Raw genomic sequence first — 22,512 nt, forward strand, 5'->3', positions numbered from 1 at the left:
GGCCCTTATGGTCTCCGGGAGAGCATTCCACAGTTCTGGTGCTGCCACCGAGAAGGCCCTAGCCCGTGTCGAACAAAGCCTAGCCTCCTTTGGTCCAGGGACGGACAGTAGATTTTTTGTCCCTGAACGCAGTGCTCTCTGAGGAACAAGCAGAGAAAGGTGGTCCCATAGATAGACAGGCCCCTGACAATAGAGGGCTTTAAAGGTCAATACCAACACCTTGAAACAGATTCGGAACACAATAGGTAGCCAGTGCAGCTCTTTCAGCACTGGCTGAATGTGCTCCCATTGAGGGAGCCCCATTAACAGCCGTGCCGCAGTGTTCTGCACTAGCTGTAGTTTCCGAGTCAGCGTCAAGGGTAGCCCCGTGTAGAGAGCATTACAGTGATCTATTCTCAAGGTGACCATAGTATGGATCACCATTGCTAAGTCGTTATGCTCCAGGAAAGGGGCCAGCTGCCACAGTCACCAAAGATGAAAAAAGATGGATCTGGTAGTGGCTGCTACCTGGGCCTCCATTGTAAAACAGGACTCTAGGAGCACACCTAAGCTCTTGACCTTAGGGGCCGGTATTAGTGGCACCCCGTCAAGAGCTGGCAGAAGGATCTCCCCGCCCCCCCAGACCACCCTGGCTCAGATAGAGAACCTCCGTCTTCATCGGATTCAGTTTCAACCGACTCAGCCTGAGCCAAGATGCTACAGCTTGAAGAGCCAGGTCTAGATTTTCCGAGGTATAGTCAGACTGCCCACCCATCAATAGATAGAGCTGGGTGTCGTCTGCATATTGGTGACATCCCAGCCCATACCTTCTGACAATCTGGGCAAGGGGGCGTATATAGATGTTAAATGACATCGGGGACAGAACCGCACCCTATGGCACACCACATATAAGTGGGTGCCTTTGGGATGATTCCTCCCCTATCACCACCCTTTGTCCCCGACCTTGGAGAAAGGAGGCCAACCACTGTAAGGCGGACCCCTGAATCCCCACATCGGCAAGGCGGCTAGTCAGTAGCTGGTGGTCAATCGTATCAAATGCGGCTGACAGAACTAATAATAACAGCACTGCTGAGCCGCCCCGATCTGGTGTCGCGTGAGGTCATCTATGAGGGCGACCAGAACTGTCTCTGTCCTGTGACCTGGTCGAAAGCAGGACTGGAATGGATCCAGTGCGGAAGTGTCATCCAGGAATCCCTGTAGCTGAGTTGCCACTGCCCGCTCTATAACCTTATCCAAGAAGGGAAGGTTTGATACCAGCCGATAGTTTGCCAATACGGCCGGATTTGCAGATGTTTTTTTTAAGAGGAGATGGACCACAGCCTCTTTAAGAGGTGTGGGAAAGATCCCTTCTACAAGGGATCTATTGACAATACCCTGTTGTGGTCCAGGGAGAAAAGAAGAAATCTGATGACGGAAGAGGGGTATTACTAAATCCTTGTACACATGGCATGTTCTTGCTGATTTGTGCAGTTGGGATGGTAAAAAAAAAATTAACATCAGGACTCAGTATATCATGAATATTTTATACTTAGGTGAGAAAGTATGTTGTATGATGGGTGAAGTGTTGAACCTGAAGGCAGGAAGACTTCACAGATTCCCGCTGTCATGAAATTTACTAGGTGGCCTTAGATGAGTGACTCTCTCCCTGCCTTGTCTACCTTCCTCACTGGGTTGTTAAGATGATATAATGGGGAAGGGAGAATACAGCTTATGAGGCAATAATATATGTGTGCTAAATTTTATCCAAAGTACTGGAGATGAAGATCTGTGGGTGAGTACAGAAATTATAGGAAGCTTGAAACTGACAGTCTGTGGGTTGGATCCATTTTGCAGGGATTTTGGGACCCTCTTGAATCCTCTGAGGCAAGCATCTTTCTGCTAGCTGGGTAGGGTGAGAATTTCAAAGAATCCCTTATGGCAACATGAGCCCCTCCCCCAAATGTGTGTGCTTGGTTCTCTGCATCCACCAGTCTAGGGGAAGAAATGGCTCTCTGCTTGTGAAATAGGAATGGTAAAATGGAAGAAGAGGCTATGTTTATCTTAGGATTTATTTTCCTTCTGTCCTTCAGTTCCCACACTACTTTATTCTTTCCAGAGAAATTGTTCAACCAAAATGGTGCCTGAATCAGCAGCTGCTTTCTCTGCACTGATTCTGTGTAAAGCTTAGAATTGTGACTGTTTGACAAGAACAGCCTGGGTGAAAGGACGTTAAAAATAGCTAGGGATCAATAATTACGGCATGAGGTCTCTGCCTCTGTTTCTCTTTCCCTTTTTTTTTAAAAAAAGGCAAGATGTAGATTTGACAACACAAGGCAGATTTCTGCAGTGTTCTCATAATCCAAGAATAGGTTCTCTGCCTGCCCTTGCTGCCAGAGAGGGAAGGGCACTCAATGCACTTCATCCTTGATCACACAGATTGTTTCCAAGAGCTCTTAGCTTTTCCTTTGCTTTGTCCCTGCACATTTTGGCAGTGCAGATGGCATCTTAACTCCTGGAATCAGAGGCTTTTCTGGGTGTCTGTAAAGCAAATGAAACTCCCTACTAAAGGATACAGTTGAGAGCCAGCTTAGATGCACTGGTGTTAGACTGTTGAACTCAGACTAAAGAGACCTAGGTTGAATGTCTTGCTCAGCTGTGAAGTTCACTGAGTGGCCCTGAGCCAGGCATACACCCTCTGCCTTACCTACCTCACAGTGTGGTTATTGTGAAGATCAAGTAGAGGAGGGGAGAAGTATGCAAGCCTGCCTGAATTCCTTCGAGGGAGGGTGGGATTAAAATGTATAAATCTTAAAAAGGCTTTTCTGTGTCTGATTTCTATACTGCCATTACAAGGGGAAGTCTTCACTTGTGAAAACTCAGTTCTACTTTTGTGTGGGAAGAAGAAATGACACCCCCCCTCCTCCCCCAGGATGGGCCAGTTGACTATTCAGGCATTTTATTGGAACGGGAGGGTGGGAACCAGTTGACAGGTTGAAAACTGGTGATAATCATTAACAAAAGTTTAATAGTTATGAAACAATGGAATATATTCCAGTGTATTCCATCCTATTCTAGCTACTATTCCATCAGCTGGCCTCCCTTTTTGCAACATCACACTTACTATGGTGCTATCTTATCTATTATCACCACCATCAGTTTATTTTTAGGCCGATAACTGCTTACTCTCTAAAATGTGTCTTTCCTGCCTGTGATGCACTTTATGTATTGTTCTATTGTTCTTATTTTGTTCAGTTTTAATGCATTGTTTTTAGCTCTGAATCGTAGGTTTTTATTGTCAGTATATGTTGTGATCCGCCCTGAGCCTCTTTATGGGAAAGGGCATGATATAAGCCTCCTAAATAAATAAATAAAATAATATACAAAAATGTTAAACCTTAACGGTGTCCAGCAAGCTTTCTAGAAATGTGAATAATTCTCTGAACATTTCTTCCTTTCCTTTTATTTCTTTTAAAATGTTGTTATTTTTTTACAAAACTAAAACTTTAAGCTGACCCTGTTCTTGCCAGATAAAAACCAAACTCACAGCACACAAGGCAAGTTTTGAAGGCTGTCATGCTGGATGGGCAGCAGGCTTTTTCCATATTTGGAGATGACTGCAAGGTGACCAGGAAGAGAGATGCTTTGCTACACTCCTGGGTTTGCCTCGAGTGCTGCAGGACATGGGGGCTCACACTCCCTTACTCCTCGTTAGCAAATTATACCTGTATGATTCTTGTTAAATGGAGTATGCTACGTGTGCAGTGGCATTCTTGACAATATTTTAGCAGTCAGCTGGTGTGCTAATTCTAGCATCCCTTCCCGATGGGAAGAGATGACTAGTTACTGGAGCTTGGGACAACCAATACCCAAGCCCCACAGTGTTCTGTGCTATTCTTTTCTACAAGAGAAGATATTTGACAGTAGAATCCCAGCCTGGCCCAGAGAGATGCCTGTGAACAGATAGATAAATGTGTGTTTTCATAGAGAAACTCTAAAACCCTAATGAGCCGCTAGTTCTTTTAAAAGGAATTGCATTCTGTGCATAACACACAGCAGACCAGCAAGACTTGCCTTTGTTGCAGCAAGGAACCTGGATTTCTACTGGCAAAGTGGTCCTGCACCATGGTTCAGAGGGAGGAATTCAAAGTGAAATGCACAACACAGCAGGAATTAACAATGGGCATTGAAGCAATTCTAAACTACAGGGGTGGATTCGCTCTTGCTGGAAGATTCCTGGTATACAAGGGGCCTTGGATGACTGCTGGAAACCAGAAGCAGACATAACTGAGTCCCAGTGGTGCTGCTTCTTGGACCCTGCCTGTGGCAGAACCAGAGGAAACAACGGTTAAGCCTATACCTGTTGCCATTGGCTGACTGGCCCCTGGGTTGTTTTAATAGTCCTAACTTGGATTGTCTCTCCTTACATACTGCATTTGGTATAATCTTCCCAAAATTGGTGGGGAAAGAACAAGAGAATATTAGGTGGACTTGAAAGTTCCAACATTATATCTGGAATGAAGATGAATTAGATGTTAAGATTCATCCGGTCACCTTGGAGGCCATCTGAACTGAAATAAAGTGTCTTTACCGTGGCACAATCCTGGCCATAATTTAAATGCATTTACTAGGACTGAGAGGTAAGTTGGTGGGATTCTAATTAGAAGTGCTTAGGAGTGGACTGTTGTTGTACAAAGCTTTGTGTGGTTTTTTCTTCTTCATCCTTGCAACCACCATGAAAGATGGGTATTTAATGTTGCCATTCTTCAGCTGGAAAACTGAAGCCGAGGGAGATGGCACTTGGCTAGGGCCACAGGGCCAGCTGAGAGCTGATGCCAAGTCCAAAAGAAACCTGCAGCCACTGTCCATTTGAGCAGGGTTGTGGCTCAGTAGTGAGCATCTGCTCTGCATTCAGGAGGTCCCACATTCAATCCATAGCAACCCTAGTTAAAAGGTCAGGTAGTTGGTGATATGAACGATCTCAGCCTACAATTTTGGAAAGCTGCTGTCAGAGTAGATAGTACTGACCTTGATGGACCCAATGGTTTGATTCAATATAAGGCAGCAAGTGTTTATTAAATTCTGCTGAATCTTATATTATATTATATGAATATTATATGCTATAATCCGGATATAACAAATGCATATGTGTTGAAGTTTTAAGGTAGTTTGCCAACAGCTTCTCCTCTGGATTCACTGCCTCTTCTACCCTACCCTTGTTGGCTGGTGTTGTTGAGCCTTGTATGTTGCATCAGCACAGTGCTCCATGTGGTGACAGCAGACCCACAGATCACGGCTAGTTTGTCCTCAGCTGTAAAACAGTTACTAACCAAGAGGAGATTGCAGAGTGTAGCTGCTGTGCTTTATGAGGTCTGGGAGTCCCAAGTGGTCTTAATCTCTGACAGGCCTTCTAGGAAATCTTGGTCAGAGAGTGTATTGGCACATCTCTCTTTCCTGCATGTGCACTGAAGGACTGCAGGATGCCTGATGCAAAAGTCCTTCAGTTGGGATGGGGTGGGGAAGAACAGATGTGCAGAGAGAACAGCAGCTGCTTGGAAGTGCTGTGAGGGAGCGCTGGCAAGCCTTCCACTCTGGAATTGTTGTGCATCTGTTGCTTCTCTTTGTCAGCTCAGCCACGGATGAAATTGTGAGGGGGCAAAGGGTACTTCTTTACCATTACAGTAGATCCAAGCCTGCTTGCCCATCCAGCTGTACCAAGATCAAGTGGCAGGAAAAAAACTGCCACCATAAGTGAGTCAGTGTGATCTTGGCCAGAGATCCTTCCCTTCCTCTTTTCTGAGCATTGAAACGTGAGGTTGCAGGATGCCCTAGGTTTTTATACTGCCCCCCCCCCCCTTTTATAGCATCCTCTGCATTGATGTCTTCTAAAAAACTTTTGGGCTGACATTGTTCAGTCTTCTCTCCTTTGACACCCAGATATATACATATGGTGACTGCATCCTCAACCTGGCATCTTGTAGCTGACAAAGTGAAACTGGCATGAAGTTTTTGCAAACTGTATTGCTATTAGGAAACAAAGGCAGTTGTCAGAAAAAGAGGGTTTTTGAAGAGGTTGAGGAAAATGCCATCAACTCCAAAAATAAATATTCAAGATTGTTCAGCTGTTATTGTTTTGAGAATTGCTGATGAGACTGAATTCATGATATGAATTATGGCCCTTATATATGGATGGAGCATAATTATCTGTCAGACCCCTCCCTGGAGCCTTTTGCAGATAACATACCGACAACTACCTTAAGTGCTGGTTGGTCTACTTATTATAAGTGAACTATGTGAACTAGAAATGGCTTGCTTGAAGAACAGGTTAGAGTAGGACAGATTAGGCTGAAATTTATGGGCCCTCAGCCCGTTTGAAAACCCTCACAGTCTGTTCAGGTTCTATTCAGTCACACACACATCCCTATTCACTCACACACATCTCCCTCCAACAACAGGAGTGCTTGTGGAGCACTGACAAGGGTCTGCACCACTCTGTCCACTCACTGTAGAATCTCATGCCTGTGCTAAGGGGTGGAAAGTATATGGTTGGCTGATGTCATTTCCAACTTGGGGGGAATTCCAAGCTGAATGGAGCGGTGGTGCTGGAGCCAGAAGGTGTATGTGTGTCAGCTTGAGGGGCTCAGCCCAGCAGTTTGAGGCAGCTGCTTTTAGTGAATGTTGGGTTCCTTTGTGAATGGGCCTTCATGTAATCAGGGCAGAGGGGTGGGATGGAGAATCCTCTTGGGAATCATGACTTGCAGCTCACATTGACACCATAGCGTATGTGCTACTTAATTGTTACTGCTGAGACCTGAGTGTGTGATCAAAGTGAATCCCAGAAAGTGTAGATTTACTGGGGGCGGGATACAATTTTCCCATAGCAGTCACAGGGATGACAGGGGACAAAACCTTTCTATTTACACTAGATTAGACTTGTCCCCTGGCTTCCAGTTCACAGCTAACATCTGAATGGTTTGGAGAAAGCATTCCAGGTTCCTAGAGTCTGGATTTGTCACGTATCCTGCTGTTCAATACTCCCTCTAAACTGTGGAGCCTTGTGAGCAAAAATTCTACTTTGTGAGCTACTGCATAAATTAGTTTGCTCGGGGGGCCATTTTTCCTGAGCTGAGACAAAAATGTTTGAGCTGGAGACTAAAAAACTGTGAGCTAGCTCACACTAACTTAGCTTAGAGGAAACACTGCTGTTGTTATCAGTGTGATGCGCAGGAACCATGAACAAATAACAGCAAAATACATGAGAAATCCAGTTTGTACTTGTGCAGTGGCAATTCAGAAAGGTATCTTTCTGACACTAAATCCTCCCCCCCCACACACAGACCTTTGCATGCCTAAATGCGGAGGAGCAGCACCTTCCTGCTCAATTCCTTTATATCCTGGGCACTGGCACCGCTATAGCAGCTGGACAGCATTCTGTGTGCCTCAGAACTCTTTGTTCAGGCTGGTGCCTTGGAAATGGGAAACTTTACAGGGCTGGCACCTGTGAACCCAGGTATTTTTCCAGCCCTTATGGCAAGGTGTCTGCCTCAGCTGCAAGCTAGTGAGGCTGTTTCTCAGCCTTCTTCATGTGCTGCAGTCAAGCCGTGTGCAAGCATATGTGCTCAGTTTGGCAGGTAACTTGTGCAAAATGTCTCCTTAAATGACCTTCCTACATAGCAGCTTGGACAAGGCTGTACTGATGTGGGCAGAAGGAGGGGAGTATTTTTCAGCTTCTGTTTAGGGAGGAGCTGGCTCTCGGCCTGCTTCAGATTTCATAGCAAGGGAAACTGCATATCCACCCAGACTCCCATTCAGCCCAGCTTGGCGTGGGCATCCTGGGAGCTTTCTGCTCTTGTTCTGTGCTCCTTGCACAACTTGTTCCCTTTTGCTTCTCATTGTGGCTTCCAGCTATGATTTTTCTTAAGATGCCTGTGGTTGTCGTCGGTGAACACCCAAGACTTTAGTTGTTGGAATAATGAAACAGATATTAGCCAACATGCTCTTGCATTTAGAAGCTTGATTCTGTTCCAGAGGTGCTCTTTAATCTACAAATAACTGCTTTCAGCTGATGAAACGCTACAATTTCAGTCCATTCTGAGGTAACAGCCATGTCACATGTGCATTTCCATAGCTGTGTGTTTATGTATGTAACCCTTATATAACCATACAAACATTCCAGAAATTCTGGAATGCTTTTCAAATTGTGTGGAATTCAATAAGCACCCTCCTTCTGTTACTGGGATTTTGCCAGGGTTTGATGGGCTATTGCCCAAGAGGGTGCTTGAGTTGGCTTCCTGTCACTCAGTGAAAAGTGCCATGTCAGCCGTTGTGCAATGAGGGCTTATTCTTGCTATCAGTTGGGTCAAATTTTAGACTGTCAGCTCTTATGGACAGGGCCCCGTTTTCTTGGTTTTGCTTTGTGAATGCCATGCATACCGATGGTTCTGTGTAAATAATTAAAAATAAGTATCAGGACTGATTGAATGGTATGTACCATGGGCTCAGATGAAACTAGATCCTGGAGCACGACGATCTAGCAACAGTGATCCATGCCACGGTCACCTCGAGGTTGGACTACTGCAATGCTCTCTACATGGGGCTGCCTTTGTGCCGAACTCGAAAGCTGCAGCTAGTGCAGAATGCCACGGCCCGGCTGTTGTTAGGACTCCCAAGAAGGAAGCACATCCGGCCAGGGCTCCGGGATCTGCACTGGCTGCCAATAGCTTACCGAGTCCGGTACAAGGTGCTGGTTATTACCTTTAAAGCCCTATATGGCCTAGGACCTGCCTACCTGAAGGACCGTCTCTCCCCACATGTTCCCCAGAGAGTACTGAGATCGGGAACTCAAAATCTCCTAGTTATCCCCGGGCCAAAAGAAGCCCGCTTAAAATCTACAAGGGACCGGGCCTTTTCTGTTACGGCCCCCTCCTGGTGGAACCAGCTGCCGGAAGAGGTGAGGGCCCTGCGGGACCTCGCCCAGTTCCGCAGGGCCTGTAAGACAACCCTCTTCCGGCTGGCCTATGACTAGCTGGTACAAGAAACTGAGTGTAGTTACACTAGATGTCTGCTGTCCCTAATGTTTTAAATGGTTTAAATGTCCTAAAATTTTAAATGTATTAATTATTTTAACTGTTTTTATGCTTAAATTCTATTTATGTCAAATTCTTATGTTGTGAGCCGCCCTGAGCCACTTGTTGGGAAGGGCGGGATATAAATCATAAAATAAATAAATAAATAAATAAACAAACTAATGGGTAAAACACTCTTAAATACCTTTCCCCACTTTCCCCTTTAAAAATCCAGCTTTTATTAAACTGAGCTGAAGACATCAGCTACTTTGTCCTTGTGGAAGTACGTTAAATCCAAGTGGATTGCAGCTTGGCAAGCACAGAGCACATGGAATTCCTAGTTGCATGATGATGACTTTCTTTTTATTTCATTTTGATGGAAATGCATGCCCATATGCTCAAAGCAGCTTATGTAATATTAAAGTTGCATTACAGTATGAAGAATACTAAAAGATGGGCACAGGCTATCTGTAAACCAACACCATCACGTCTTACTCGGAATGAAAAACTGCCTGTGCAATAAACAGCCTTCTTTTTTTCATTCACCCCCTTAAATATATTCTTGCACCTTGCAAGGGATGGTGCTCTCCAAGCCTCCTCTCTCAGGGTATTCCAAAGGATCAGAGCCGCTACAGAGAGTGGCTGCAACCTGGCTGAGGAGGCTTCGTCTGGCAAGCTGAAAGAACAGTCAAAAGAAGCTGCAGTGAGGACCTTAAACAGCAGGACAATTTAGTACTGGTCCTTTATGTGAGCCCCAGATCAGGAAGGGATTTGAAATTTAAAGGTACGGCTTTGATTTGGGCTTGGAAACATGCAGGAAAGCAGAGCAGTTCTTTCAAAGATGGATGACATATGCAATACAATATGCCTGGTAGAATATGGGCAGCTGCATTCTGCTCTAAATTTCCAGGGTGTCTTCAAGGACAGCTTCATGTGCAGTATATTGTGATAGTACTTTTTGTTTTGTATTGTTGTATTTTTTGTGTGTGTATGCACCTGGAAGTCATAGTGACCTCTGATGACTGACCCCTACTAGGGGCATTGAGGCTAGTCAGAGGTAGATAAATAAAGCCTGCTCCTGGCTCTCCTGGCTGTAGGATTCCAATGAGGTCTCCTATCCAAGTATTTGCCAGAGTTCACCCTGCTTAGCTTCCAAGATCTGTCAAGATCGGGCTTGCCTGGGCTATCCAGGTCAGGGTGTAATAGTAGTTTATTGAGTGGCTACTGAACAGTGCCTGTATGATTAGCCGCAATACCACAAATGGAGCCTCTGATCAGAATCAGGATAGCCTGATGCTGAAAAGGAAAAGGGGATTGGTCTACTTATGAGCTTCCATGTCACCTCAGGTTAGTGGGGAAATGACAGAATACTTGCCTGAGCAGGTAGAGAGGAGACTGTTCTGTAGTTTTGCAGGGCTGCTGGTTTTGAAGCATATGTGGCTAATGTTTGCTAATGGCTATGAGGCAGGATCTGGGGTGTCTATTTGTGTTATCATGTTGGAAAAAATTGAATTGATTTCTGCGCCTAAATTGTTTTCTGCAAGCTTTGCAACTTTAGCAAATTTATTAGCATCAAGAAGTTGAACTGTGTACTTCATACTGCATGGACCAGTATTGGATTTATTATTGTCTGCATCTTTACTCCATGCTCTTAGTTAGGAGCTCCATGGCACAGAGTGGTAAAGCTGCAGTACTGCAGTCCAAACTCTCTGCTCACAACCTGAGCTCGATCCCAGCAGAAGCTGGGTTCAGGTGGCTGGCTCAAGGTTGACTCAGCCTTCCATCCTTCCAAGGTCGGTAAAATGAATACCCAGTTTGCTGGGGGGAAAGTGTAGATGACTGGGGAAGGCAATGGCAAACCACTCCGTAAAAAGTCTGCTGTGAAAATGTCATGATGCGATGTCACCCCAGAGTCGGAAACGACTGGTGCTTGCACAGGGGACTACCTTTCCCTTTTTTACCTTAGTTTGTACTACTTGTTTCCACTTTTGAGTGAATAGCCCCTGACACGTTCCCTTCAAATCCATATCCTCAGGTGCTCACCTAGGTCACCTGCTCAGAGTCTAGCTCTGGTAAAGCTCTGCCTATTCTGTGCAGTGGAGTTTTGCCTCTGTGTTTTGTCCTTTAATCCCCCTTTCAGCCTTTCATTAAATAGTATATAGATATTTTTAATCTTGCTTTTCTTCCAAGGAGTTCGGGGACAATGTACGTTGTTCTCCCCTGTTATCTGATAACAGGCTAAGAAAGATATGCAAGTACTCAAGTACCAAAATTATCCTTGTTGGTGATTTTTTTTTTAATCGTTCTAAAATTTGAAGGGCATTTCTGTCTGTTCCAAAGGACCCCACTATAAAACAATAATTTTTTATCTTAGATCATTGAAAGTCATCAAAAATGTTTAGGACAGTTGGTCAAATAATTTTTTCTTCTGGGGAAAAATAATACGGGACGCTTATTTGTGGGCAGGAAGTCCAGAGGTGAATGTTACTTGCCAGCAAATCTCATAAATAATTCCCCAACCTATTGCTTTGCCCCCTCCAATATGTCAAGCAGCTGTCTTATAAACTGTTTAAGCCCAGAGGAAAGGGAATAAGGCGCAAATAAAAAAAAAACTTTTGGAAATGCCATTTTGATCAACTTTACAGGGCAAAGAGGCCGAGACCTTCCCCTAATGTTGTCTCCTGGCACTGATGCTGCCTCTGAATGTGGAGGTTCTCTTTAGTCACTATGGCTAGTAGCTGCTGATAGACCTATTCACAAATCGGTCTAAGCCCTTTTTTGAAGCTGTCTGCCAAAGATAACCTCCTATGCCCTTAGTCAATGTAAAACAAAACAAAAATCCCAAAGGATAGTGTGTGGAAACAACTTTTATTTGAGAAGCCTGTACAGTTAAGAGGGTTGGGTCCTTATTGGGACGACATGCGCTTCCAAGGCATTTTCTTTTAACTACCACATTGTAAACTAAGTGCCTGGTAGAATGCTTGCCATGCTGCTTGTGGAAGTCTTTCAGCCCATAAAGCTTGTTGAGGTGAAATCAACTTGTTGCTTCGAAGAGGCAAAACAGTAACTTGACTTTCTCTTCACTACACCCAATACATAACGAACAAACATCCGCATAGTGATTGCTTAATCTTGGGGGCATTTTACTGAGTCTTAGTAATGCTGTTGTGGTGTGCTCAGTACTGGTGAATAAGGCTGCACTGTGGTTATCAGGCAGAAGTCAGCGGAATTAAATGGATGCCTTGCAGTCTAAAACCTTGCAGAACTTCCAAGGAAATCACATAGTTAGAAGAGCTCAGGGGGTTTGGCTGTCTCATACTTATCCCAGATTGGTAGCTGTGCTCAGTCTGTAGCAGTGATATATAACAGGACTCCAATGACACTATAAACTACTCATTTATATCAGCATTAAGCTTTCTGTCAGATCTCACTTCATCATATGCTTAAGGAGTGTAGAAGCTGTTAGGCTCAATTTTATATAGGCAACAAAAGGGGGAGGGGAGATGTTACAAGGACAGGCTGCTTCAAAAAATATGAAATATTATATGATCTGCCTGAAGTAGCGCTATTGTTATTTGTCTGATTGTTTTATTGATTTAATATTGTTTTGTTTACTGTCTATTTTATGCTCTTAGCCGCCTTGAGTCTGTATGGAATGGGCGGGATATAACATAAATAAAAACAAGATTCAAAGAGCCATCCATTTGGGCCTTTCTAAGAGTTGTAAGGATTGCAGGACTTTGCCCACAGCAAAGACACAGGCGTCTCCTCTTTAAATGAAGCTTCTGAATGCCCTTGCTGCATGACCCATGTTACTGGACATCCCAGTGTTTTCATGGCCTCTGGACCTGATGCTACGCAAAGTAGCCCAGCCGTGGCCAAAGTTGCTTAATGTAAGAGCCACGTAGAATAAACGGCATATGTTTAAGAGCCACAAGACATGAATGTCAAATGTTTTAGACCCAGAATACATGAACATCTGATGTTTGAGATCCAGAAGGAAGGAAAGCAAATAGATGGGGAGAGAGAGGAAGGAGGTCCAAAGAAAGCAACTTTAAATGCTGGCTTGGCTTGGAAGATGATATTGGATTTATATCCCGCCCTCCACTCCGAAGAGTCTCAGAGCGGCTCACAATCTCCTTTACCTTCCTCCCCCACAACAGACACCCTGTGAGGTGGGTGGGGCTGGAGAGGGTTCTCACAGCAGCTGCCCTTTTAAGGACAACCTCTGCCAGAGCTATGGCTGACCCAAGGCCATTCCAGCAGGTGCAAGTGGAGGAGTGGGGAATCAAACCCGGTTCTCCCAGATAAGAGTCCGCACATTTGACTACTACACCAAACTGGCTCTCCTGCTCCTGGAGAAGTGATTTGAAGAGAGAAATGCCTTCCCCAAGCCAGCCAGTGGGACAGTGGGGGCTTCAAGAGCCACACTAGGGCTGTGATCCCGACTGATACTACGGATCCCTCTTTCACACGAAGGCTGTGATCACACATGCTATACAATGCAGTTTCAGTGCACTTTCCCACTGGATTTTACTGTGTGAACTAGTAAAATCCAGTTTGAAAATGCCTTGAAAGTGGACTCAAGGGGCATTATTTAGCATGTGTGATCACAGCAGCCTCAGCGTGAAAGAGCCACCTGTGGCTCCCGAGCGGAAGTTTGGCCGCCCCTGGCCTAGCCTTTCCTATCGTATCGTATCCGCGGGGGTGAGGACTGGAGGGATCAGTCGTGTCAGTCGGGGAGGGCGGGCACGGCGATCCCCCACCGCCTTAGCTCCTTTTAATGGCGGAGGGCGGCGGACTTCTGCTCTCGCTCTCGGGCGGGCTAAGCGGCGCTTCCAGCCTGGGGTGAGGCGCGTTAAGCCGCGAAGCGCCGTGCAGGAGCGGGGGCGCGGGAGAGGCAAGGCAGGAGAATCCCCGGCGCGCCTTTGTGGCCGGCGCATCTGCGCGGGGAGAGCCCCTCCCGCCCCCTGCCCTTCCGGGGAGGGAGGGGGAAGCGGCGCAGGAGGCTGCCAGCGCCAGCGGCCCTTTGTCATTCCAGGCACACACACACACGCGCGCCCGCCCGCCCGCCAGCCCGCGCTCTCCCGCTCGCCTTCGCTCGCTGGCTGGCTGGCTGGCGCGGCGCCTGGGCGCGGCGGCGGCGGGGGCGGCGCAATCCAGCCGCCGGGCGAGGGGCGGCCTGGGGTCGCGGGCATCGCCGCTGCCCCTCGGCTCTCCGCAGCGGCTTTCCCCGGCCCGCCGTGGGCGCGCCTAGCCAGGAGGACATCGGCGGGGCCAGCAGCGCGGGGCATGGGCATCGGGGCGCCGCAGTAGCCAAAGAAGGGAGCCGCCCTGCCGCGCGTCCTGGCCCCGGCCCCGGCCGCCGCCTCCGGCCATGGAGGTGGGCAAGATGGTAAGGCTCGCTCGCCCTCGGCCGGGGACGCTGCTCCGCAGGGACCGGGAAGCCTCCGCCGCCGGCCGTGAAGAGCCGGGTCCTCCTCCCGCCCGGGAAGGTGCAGCGGTAGAGCGGCGGGCCTCCTCGGGGGGCTTGGGGGCTAGCGGCGGGAGGTGGGCGGAGGCAGGCAGGCAGGCGCCTTCATTGTCTCCCGCGGCCGGCCGCCCTTCCTTCCTTCCTTCCTTCCTTCCTTCCTTCCTTCCTTCCTTCCTTCCTTCCTTCCTTCCTTCCTTCCTTCCTTCCTTCCTTCCGAGGAGCATCTGGGCGAGTTGGCGGGTTGGGCTCTCCGGATGAGGCCAGCTGTCGAGTCCGCGGGGGAGCCCCGGGGGTCGTTCGGCTCCTTTGTTTCGGCTAATCGGCTGGGGAGAGGAAATCCCCGGAGGCGATCTTTCCAGACAAGCATATGGAAGATGGCAGGCGCCGGCACCCGCCTCCCGCTAGAAAGCCCCACTGGCTTCTGGCGAAGCGCTTGTTGCTGTGGCGGCGGCCCCCTTAGCTGCAGCCGGTCCCCCGCAGTGGTCAGTCCAGCCCTTCCTCCGGCCTTTGCATCTCGGAAGACCCTTTGTGGCATCGCCCCCCCTTTCTGGATTAACCTGTGTTTACCTGGGCGCTGCAAAAAGTCTAGCACCTGCAACCTGCCTGAACCCCTGCCCTTATGGGTTTTCTCTGCCCCCCTGGGAGGGAGAAAGTTGGAGTTCCAGCTGGTGTCTTCCTTTCAAGCTAGGCTTCCTTTGTGTAGTTATACACTGGTGTGCGTGTGCGGGGAGGATGGCTTCTCACCGAGGGTGCAAAGGGAATCAGACTTCCTCTGGCCGGAGGTTGGGTGGGAAGCAGAGGAGCTCAGCCACTGCCTGCTTTGGGGCTACGTGATGGAGGCCCTGCAAGACTTCTCCCCAGGCACTTGTTATCAGAGGAGCCAGGGGTGGATGGAGCACGCCAACTTCCTGCAGTCACAGAGGGAGCTTGAAGAATAAGGCAGCCTTTGCAGGGAAATCAGGCTTGGGAGAACAAGGAGACCCTGGCTTAGCTTTGTGGGAGGGGGTGCAGAAAGAGAGATAAGCTCTTAATTGGCTGTTGGTGACATCACACCCTGTTGATAATTAAACCCCAATCAATGCTTTTAGGGGGAGCAGCCTCCTGGAAAAGGGAGCCGATGGTCCCGGGAGGGCATCTCAGCTGGAGCTTAATGGAAGCCAGCGGTTGCTGTAGGCGAGTTTCAGGGAGCTTGTCCTGACAAAAAGATGGGGCCAAGCAAGAGGAGGCAGAGCTGATGAAAGAAGAGGTGAATCCAACGCCTCCTCCCCTGGAAAAGGAAGCCTATGCCTGTTCCGGTGCCTGGGCAAGCATAGGCACACGCCAAAAAATGCATATGATCTCACTTGCTTAACTTCAGTGGATGCGCATTGCCTGTACAGAAAGGTCTTTGCAGCCTTCAGAAAGATGCTGAAGGGGGAAGCGAGTGGCACACTGAGGGGATGGGCTGATGTTCAAGAAGGCATCTTTGCATCCTTCCTGACTGAATCTAGGTGACAGTGTCAAGAGATCAATCTTTCTGTTGATCTGAGTGACTAATTGGGCATCAAGGACTTCTTGGGTCAACACAAGTGCCTTGAAGGCCACGGGGAACAGAGCTTTCATTCGGGGTGCAACGTGCTTCTAGCATCCCGCTCCTGTCCCAGAGCCAAGCAGCTGCAAACCAATGGACCTATGGGAACAGCAGGTGCACATGGGAGGCAGTGAAGTTGCAAAGGTCTGACTACTTGTAGTCTTCGTACCTGAGCAGGTGTCCTCATGGCCCAAAGCTGTGGTCATGATCTTCAGGACTATGATGGTGAGGCTTCGGACACCAGATCTCTGAATTTTCTGGTCTGCGCTCTTGATATCGATTTGTGGTTGGATCTTTTTCACCTTCTTTGAAGGAAGACACGGAAGTCATTATCCCCTGATCTGGGGTCTAGGAGAAGGTGTTTCCTGATTCCAGCTGATTTAGCAAAGTTTGGCTTAGTCTAGCTGTCTTAGCTCATGGGCATTCCTTCTTCAGACTCCAGAGGCTTTGGGGTACAAGATAGGAACAGGAAGCACTGAAGGATTAACTGTTCAGGATTCTGCAGAGAGGCCTCAGGGATGGGTGCAGGTTAGTTATTCCAGCAACGCCTCAAAGAAGTTGTGGGTGCATTTCTGAGAGAAATAGGAGCCAATACAGAGCAAGGGTTCTTCCTTTCTGGGTTGGCTCCTGTTGTTTAGGCAGCATTCTGAGGAAAGAATTGATGACTGTTAACCAGCAATGGCAGTTTCATATATTTGGGCTGTTGAGGGGGGGGGGGTGTCTTCACTTTCCCCAGGTTTGAAAACGGCCTCTTGCCTGTCTCCCTATGGGAAGTGAAACTCTCCTCCAAGGGTCCAGGTTTCCTCTGCCTTCCTCTTTACGACTGAAAAGCCCCACTGCTTTCTCTGCTACTGTTCTTGGAATCTCTCTGTTGCAGTGCATTCCTTGTGAGCTCGTGGTACTTTTTAGCGCTTGCTTGAAATCTGTTTGGGGGAATGAAGAGTTGTGATGTGCTTGGGGAGAAAAGGTGATGCAGAGGATGCTAATGGGGTTTTTTTGAGGGGGGGGGTAGTGTGTGTGTTTCTCAGACTTCCCAAATGACCTCGTGCTGATGCAAGATCCCCCAAGCTTTGCTTTGTTTCTTTCAGAGGAACTCTTGATTCAGCGGCTGAGCAGAGGGCTCCAGACCGGTGGGAAGTTGTGTAATTCGGACATGACGGCGCTTGAGCCGAGCCGGGTGCAGAACCGTGCAATGTGCATAAAAGGGCATCACTTGGTTATTTGCCGCACACACCCCTTGCATCTCCAGGCCTCTTGTGGAAATAGCTGTGCCGCTCTGGTGCCTTGGGAGGTGTTGCTGTGCTGCTGCTGTCTTGGCTGCTTTCTTCCCATAGAGAATACAGGGGCAGGAGCCGTCTCTCCTCTCTGCTAGGTGGGACTGAGCCAGATGGGCTGGGAGGATGGAAGCTTGGGAAGGATGTGGGGACAGGAGGGGGCCAAAGCATGTTTTCAAGGAGGAAAGGTGACTCTAAGGAGGGTTTGGGAGCGTCTGTGGACAGAAAGCTCACCCTCCACACTGTACAAAACAGAGAAATCTTTACGGTTTTAATGCAGCCAGACTCAGGCTTTTACTTTATAGGTAAATTGGAGAGTGGAAGGAGGACTTGCACAAAGTTTTTAGTTTATTATTTCGTATCCTTTAGATTTGGGGATGGCACCCAAGGCAGGGAGCACTGGAGCAACTCGTCATCCACACAGAGAAGGTCTAGACCAGGGGTGGCCATACTGTGGCTCGGGAGCCACATGTGGCTCTTTCACACATATTGTGTGGCTCTCGAAGCCCCCACTGCATTTGTCTCTTTAAATCACTTCTCCAAGCCAGCTGGTGGCTTGCAGAAGGCATTTAAAGTTAAAGTTGCTTTCTTTCCACCTCTCCCCTATCTATTTGCCTGCCTTTTCTCCCCTCAAACATTTGACGTTGTGGCTCTCAAACATCTGACAGTTCTTATGTTAAGCAAGTTTGGCCACCCCTGGTCTAGACTTTCCATTTTCAATAACTCTGTCATCTGCTGCACCCTTCATTCATGCTCTGCCCCCCCAAATGAATAATTTATCATTGTTAATTTTAGAGACAGGAGGGTGAACGAGGGGTCAGTGAGTGTAGAGTGGCTGTTATCAAAAATCTAGACTGCATGGAGGTGGATGATGAGGCACTCCAGCACTCTCTGCCCAGAGTGGGGGGTGGGGTGAATACTCTAAATGCAGCTTTGCCTGCCTTCCAAGCAGGTGGGACACTGCCCACAAAGAGGAACTGATGTGCAGAGGGTTCCTTGCTACAGGGGAAGGTTGCTGTTATGGGATTGGGGCACATTTAAGAGAGCCAGTGCAGCACAGTGGTTAAGAGCAGTGGACTCTAATCTGGGAAGACCGGGTCTGATTCTTCAGTCCTCCTGCCCCATGCAACTGCTGGCTTGACCTTGGGTCAGCCACAAGTTCTCAGCAGAGCTGTTCTCTCAAGAGCAGTTCTCTGAGAGCTCTCTCAGCCCCACCTGCCGCACAGAGTGTCTGTGGTGGGGAGAGGAAGAGAAGGAGATTGTAAGCTGCTCTGAGACTCTGAGTATAAAGGCCAGCGTATAAATCCAGTCCCGTCTTCTCTTCTTAAGGCTGTTGGACTCTTACGCTCCTCTCCCACCCAGGTGTGCCCATGTCTGTTGACTTAGGAAGACGACAGTGGCTCAAACCCATCGTGCTGGCCCAGCATTATGCAGGAGGGGAGCCTTTGGGGAGTGGGCATGTTCTGTGTGTGCACATAGACAGTCAGTGTCCATTTGTCCAGCTGTCTCCAGAAGTCAATTCTTCTCTTACTGGCATCCAGTTCTGTGGCCCCTTAAGTGATGTTCCTGGGAATGCATTATATATGTTTTTCATCTGTGTATAGTTCTGGTTGTCGTTTAAAAATATTTATCACTCGACAGGTCCCTCAGGGAAAGACATCTCCCTTGGAAACGTTTCGGATGTCAAAGCAGCAAGATAAAGGAGTTTATTTTTATGAGCTTCTGCAGTCAGACTTAGGTTAGACTAAACATTTTCAAGGTTGTTAACACAGTATTCCTGTGCATCTGTTAGCAGAGCCTTTCATTGTGCCCCCCCCTCCCAATCAGCTGTGGCCCACACAAGAAACAATTGCTTAAACTGCAGACAGAAACACTCAGGTTGGATATCTGGACTGTCTTTTTGGCTGAAAGTGCACTAAAACCGGCTGCCAAGGGGGTAGAAGGACCATCACTGGAGGATCTTGGAAGAACAAGTTGGGAAGCATTTGGTTGGTGGCTTATGCTTCTCCAGTGGGGAACTGCTCTTCCATCTCGGAGGCATGTATTGTTAGTATGAGTTTGGCCATCAAAAAAGCTCCCCTTCACCGCCCCAGGAGGTGTAGCCAGACTGAATGTCTCAGTGCTTCCTCTGGAACTAAAACTGGTCAAGCAGCCAGCGATCAGGGAATCCCTTGAACCAGGAACAACCATTGGGCTCCACTGCCCTTGAGAGATGGCAGTTTCTCTTTTGGGCATCCTGAAGCTGCTACCTGCTTTTGTGGTTGTGGTTGAAGTGAACTTGGTCATCTCGAGATAGGGAGCTGAATTAGAAATGGGAAATCTAAATTCTCAGGTGGCTTTTCATGCAAGCCTCATTCTAATAAATTTCCTGTTGTACTGGGCAGGGCGGGGATCTGTCATCTTGCCCTTGAACTGCAGGTCTTCACCTGATCTGCCAATCCTAAATGGCCTCCGCAGGAGTGCTCTGGCTGCCCAGACTGCCCATCCCCTTCTGTGGGAGGAGGGAGGAAGTATTTAAAGATTACGGCATGAAAGACTAAAATAAACCAACACGCTGTTAGCACACAATAATATGAATAAAGAACAGTTTTCATAAATGCCAATGATAACAGAGTCTAAGTCTATTTCTGTTATACACAATATTATTGCCACTTAATGTGGAGCATTAAAGCAGCATAAAGTCCAATGAAAAATTAAATTAATTTACAAAGTCCGGTATATGTTCACACTCATCACACTCTTAAATGGAATCCATCAAGTCCGTAAGAAGTCCAGTGTGAAGTCCTAGTCCACACGAGGGTTCTAGATAATCCCTCATTCCGATGACCTCTTCCTCAGTGAACTATGCAAGTAATAAACAATGTTTTACTCTATGCACTCTGTAAAGCCACAAGGAATTTAACAGAAACCTAATGTCATGCATCTTACCCCCAGGTAGTGATGGCATATACCAAATTGTGCCATCTTACGTGGTTAATATGTCCACCCTGTATGGTTTGTAAGTCCCAAATAATTGGATGTATAATTAAGTCTGTAAAACACAAAGCAATTATTTCAGTATTTTTTTGAAGGGATGGAAAATATCCAGCAATATTATAAATTACTTCAATCTCATATTACTTAATCTAAATTGTGATTTACCAAGTTTTCAAATAATTATTTTAGACAAGGCACTTCTATTTTACTCCAAGCCCCTTAAGGCAAATGTTTGCTATGGCATATGGCAAAGTGGCCAGAATGAACATATGAAGCTGCCTTATACTGAATCAGACCCTTGGTCCATCAAAGTCAGTCTTGTCTTCTCAGACTGGCAGTGGCTCTCCAGGGTCTCAAGCTGAGGTTTTTCACACCTTTTTGCTTGGACCCTTTTTTGGAGAAGTCAGGGATTGAACCTGGGACCTTCTGCTTCCCAAGCAGATGCTCTACCACTGAGCCACCATCCCTCCCCTCTTGGATTGCTGTGACTGCTGGACCTTCAGCATTTGTCTCTGACTAGCAATGCATGCTCTCCTTGCTGTCCCCAGCTCAACTTTATAGTCAGGTTCATCCATCAGTGAGGCAGCCATAGATGTGAAAGGAAGGCGGCAAAAATGGCTAGCCCTTTGTTTCAGAGTTTGACTATGGCATTGGACAAGCAGACAGATGCCACTTTGCCAAATGGGATGTGACTGGCGGTGAGAGAACCACCCAGAGCCATTGGTCGGATCCTGCAAAACATAGTGGAATTAGTTGAGAACTAAGATGCTTGTAAAGAGGTGGAGGCAGGTTGCTGGCTTTTACCATGTGGAGCAGGAGTCAGCAACTGTTTGTAATTAAAAGAACCAAACTTTTGTAATTAAAGAACCAAAATCCAGAGTAAGAGATCAAAATAGAGTCGATATAGCAATGTCTATATGGCTAACTGAAAATGTACAGCTTTACTTTATTGGTAACATGTGGGTTAATTATCCATATACCATAAATAGTTTTTTTGTTGCGCTCTAGGCTGTTTTTTGTTTGCACTGTTTTTTTTCCAGTTCTGTAATCTCTTCTTACTGCATTGTTCATTGGAGGTCTCTGCAGAGTAAGTGAACTGTTTTCCATGTTTTGTAATCTGCCTTCAGTCCTAGTGAGAAAGGTGGGCTATAATAACATTTTTTTAAAAAAATTCTAGAATCCAAACACTGGCTGTTTCAAGGTGTTTAACAGGCACACGTTAGGTCTCATAATAATTAGTAAAGACACATAGGAGAGTCCTGCAAAATTGTTTTAGCACGTTGACATAAAGCTGGGTACACTTCGACTTCCTGGCAACACTTTGCTTCTATCATTTCCTTTTAATAAAACATCTCTAAGAAGCAATTTAGTTCCATCTTTTCCTGCCATTCCATTCACATGCTGGTAATTTTAGCATCCACCTACCCCTCTGGCATGCCTTAAAGATTTAATTTTCTTTCTTTTTTAGAGAGCCATGTTTGATTCCATACTGAGCAACGTTTTGGCTCTGAGGATGTAGATCTTAGACCCACGCTTTAGGGTTAGGCCCCGGACGCTCTTCCTGTTTCTGCCTTCTTTTCTGATTTTGGGTTGCCCAAAGCGAAGTGCTTTGCCAGCCTGCCTAGTACCCTACTCCCTTTGCTGTTGCTGCATGTTGTATTAGGGGTGTAGATGTTGTGCATGCGTGTGATTGAGTTAGCGTTTTCCTGTATGTCATGGCCGATAATTGCCTCTCTGGAACCTGACTCCGGACAGAGTTGCTGAAGCAGGAAGCTCCAGACAATGCCAGTCTTTCAGCTGAGCGCTGACCACTTCCATCCCTGGTGGCTCCAGGAAACCCTCCGTTCTGAGAATGCCGAGGCCTATTGATGAACCTTTCAGAAAAGAGCAGGGCGGCTCTCGAACTTGAGCAAAAGGGAGGAAATCAGGCACCAGAATTTGGTCCTGTGGGGCCTATTGTCTCCCTCACCCCCCACCCCCTGCATCTCATGGCATCTTAAGCAGAGAGACTTCATTCAGGGCTTGCAGCTGGGCAAAGGCGTCCTTGGAGGCGCAGGCTTTTCAAAGTGCCCTTGCTGGCTGTTAGCACAGTTGGACTGTGGAACTTCCACTTCCTCTCTCCCCCAAGATGATAATACTCCTTTTGTGGGACAGCAAAGGGAATTCTCACATGGCGTT

The 22,512-nt window shown here is 47.3% G+C and overlaps 1 protein-coding gene across 3 annotated transcripts in view; it reads left to right on the forward strand.

Moving 5' to 3' along the window:
• HIP1 (huntingtin interacting protein 1) overlaps positions 1–22,512 on the forward strand; it is an 87,443-nt gene that overhangs the window by 18,762 nt on the left and 46,169 nt on the right. Inside the window, exon 1 of one of the 3 annotated variants that reach the window (XM_060258812.1) lies at positions 14,336–14,436. The exons of the other annotated variants lie outside the window; for them this stretch is intronic. Within the exon in view, the coding sequence (XP_060114795.1) occupies positions 14,419–14,436 (18 nt within the window). The 5' untranslated portion in view covers positions 14,336–14,418. Of the gene's footprint in view, positions 1–14,335; positions 14,437–22,512 lie in introns of those variants that run through there. 3 annotated transcript variants of the gene reach the window in all.

This window comes from Heteronotia binoei, chromosome 18, assembly GCF_032191835.1.
Source record: "Heteronotia binoei isolate CCM8104 ecotype False Entrance Well chromosome 18, APGP_CSIRO_Hbin_v1, whole genome shotgun sequence".
NCBI lineage: Eukaryota > Metazoa > Chordata > Lepidosauria > Squamata > Gekkonidae > Heteronotia > Heteronotia binoei.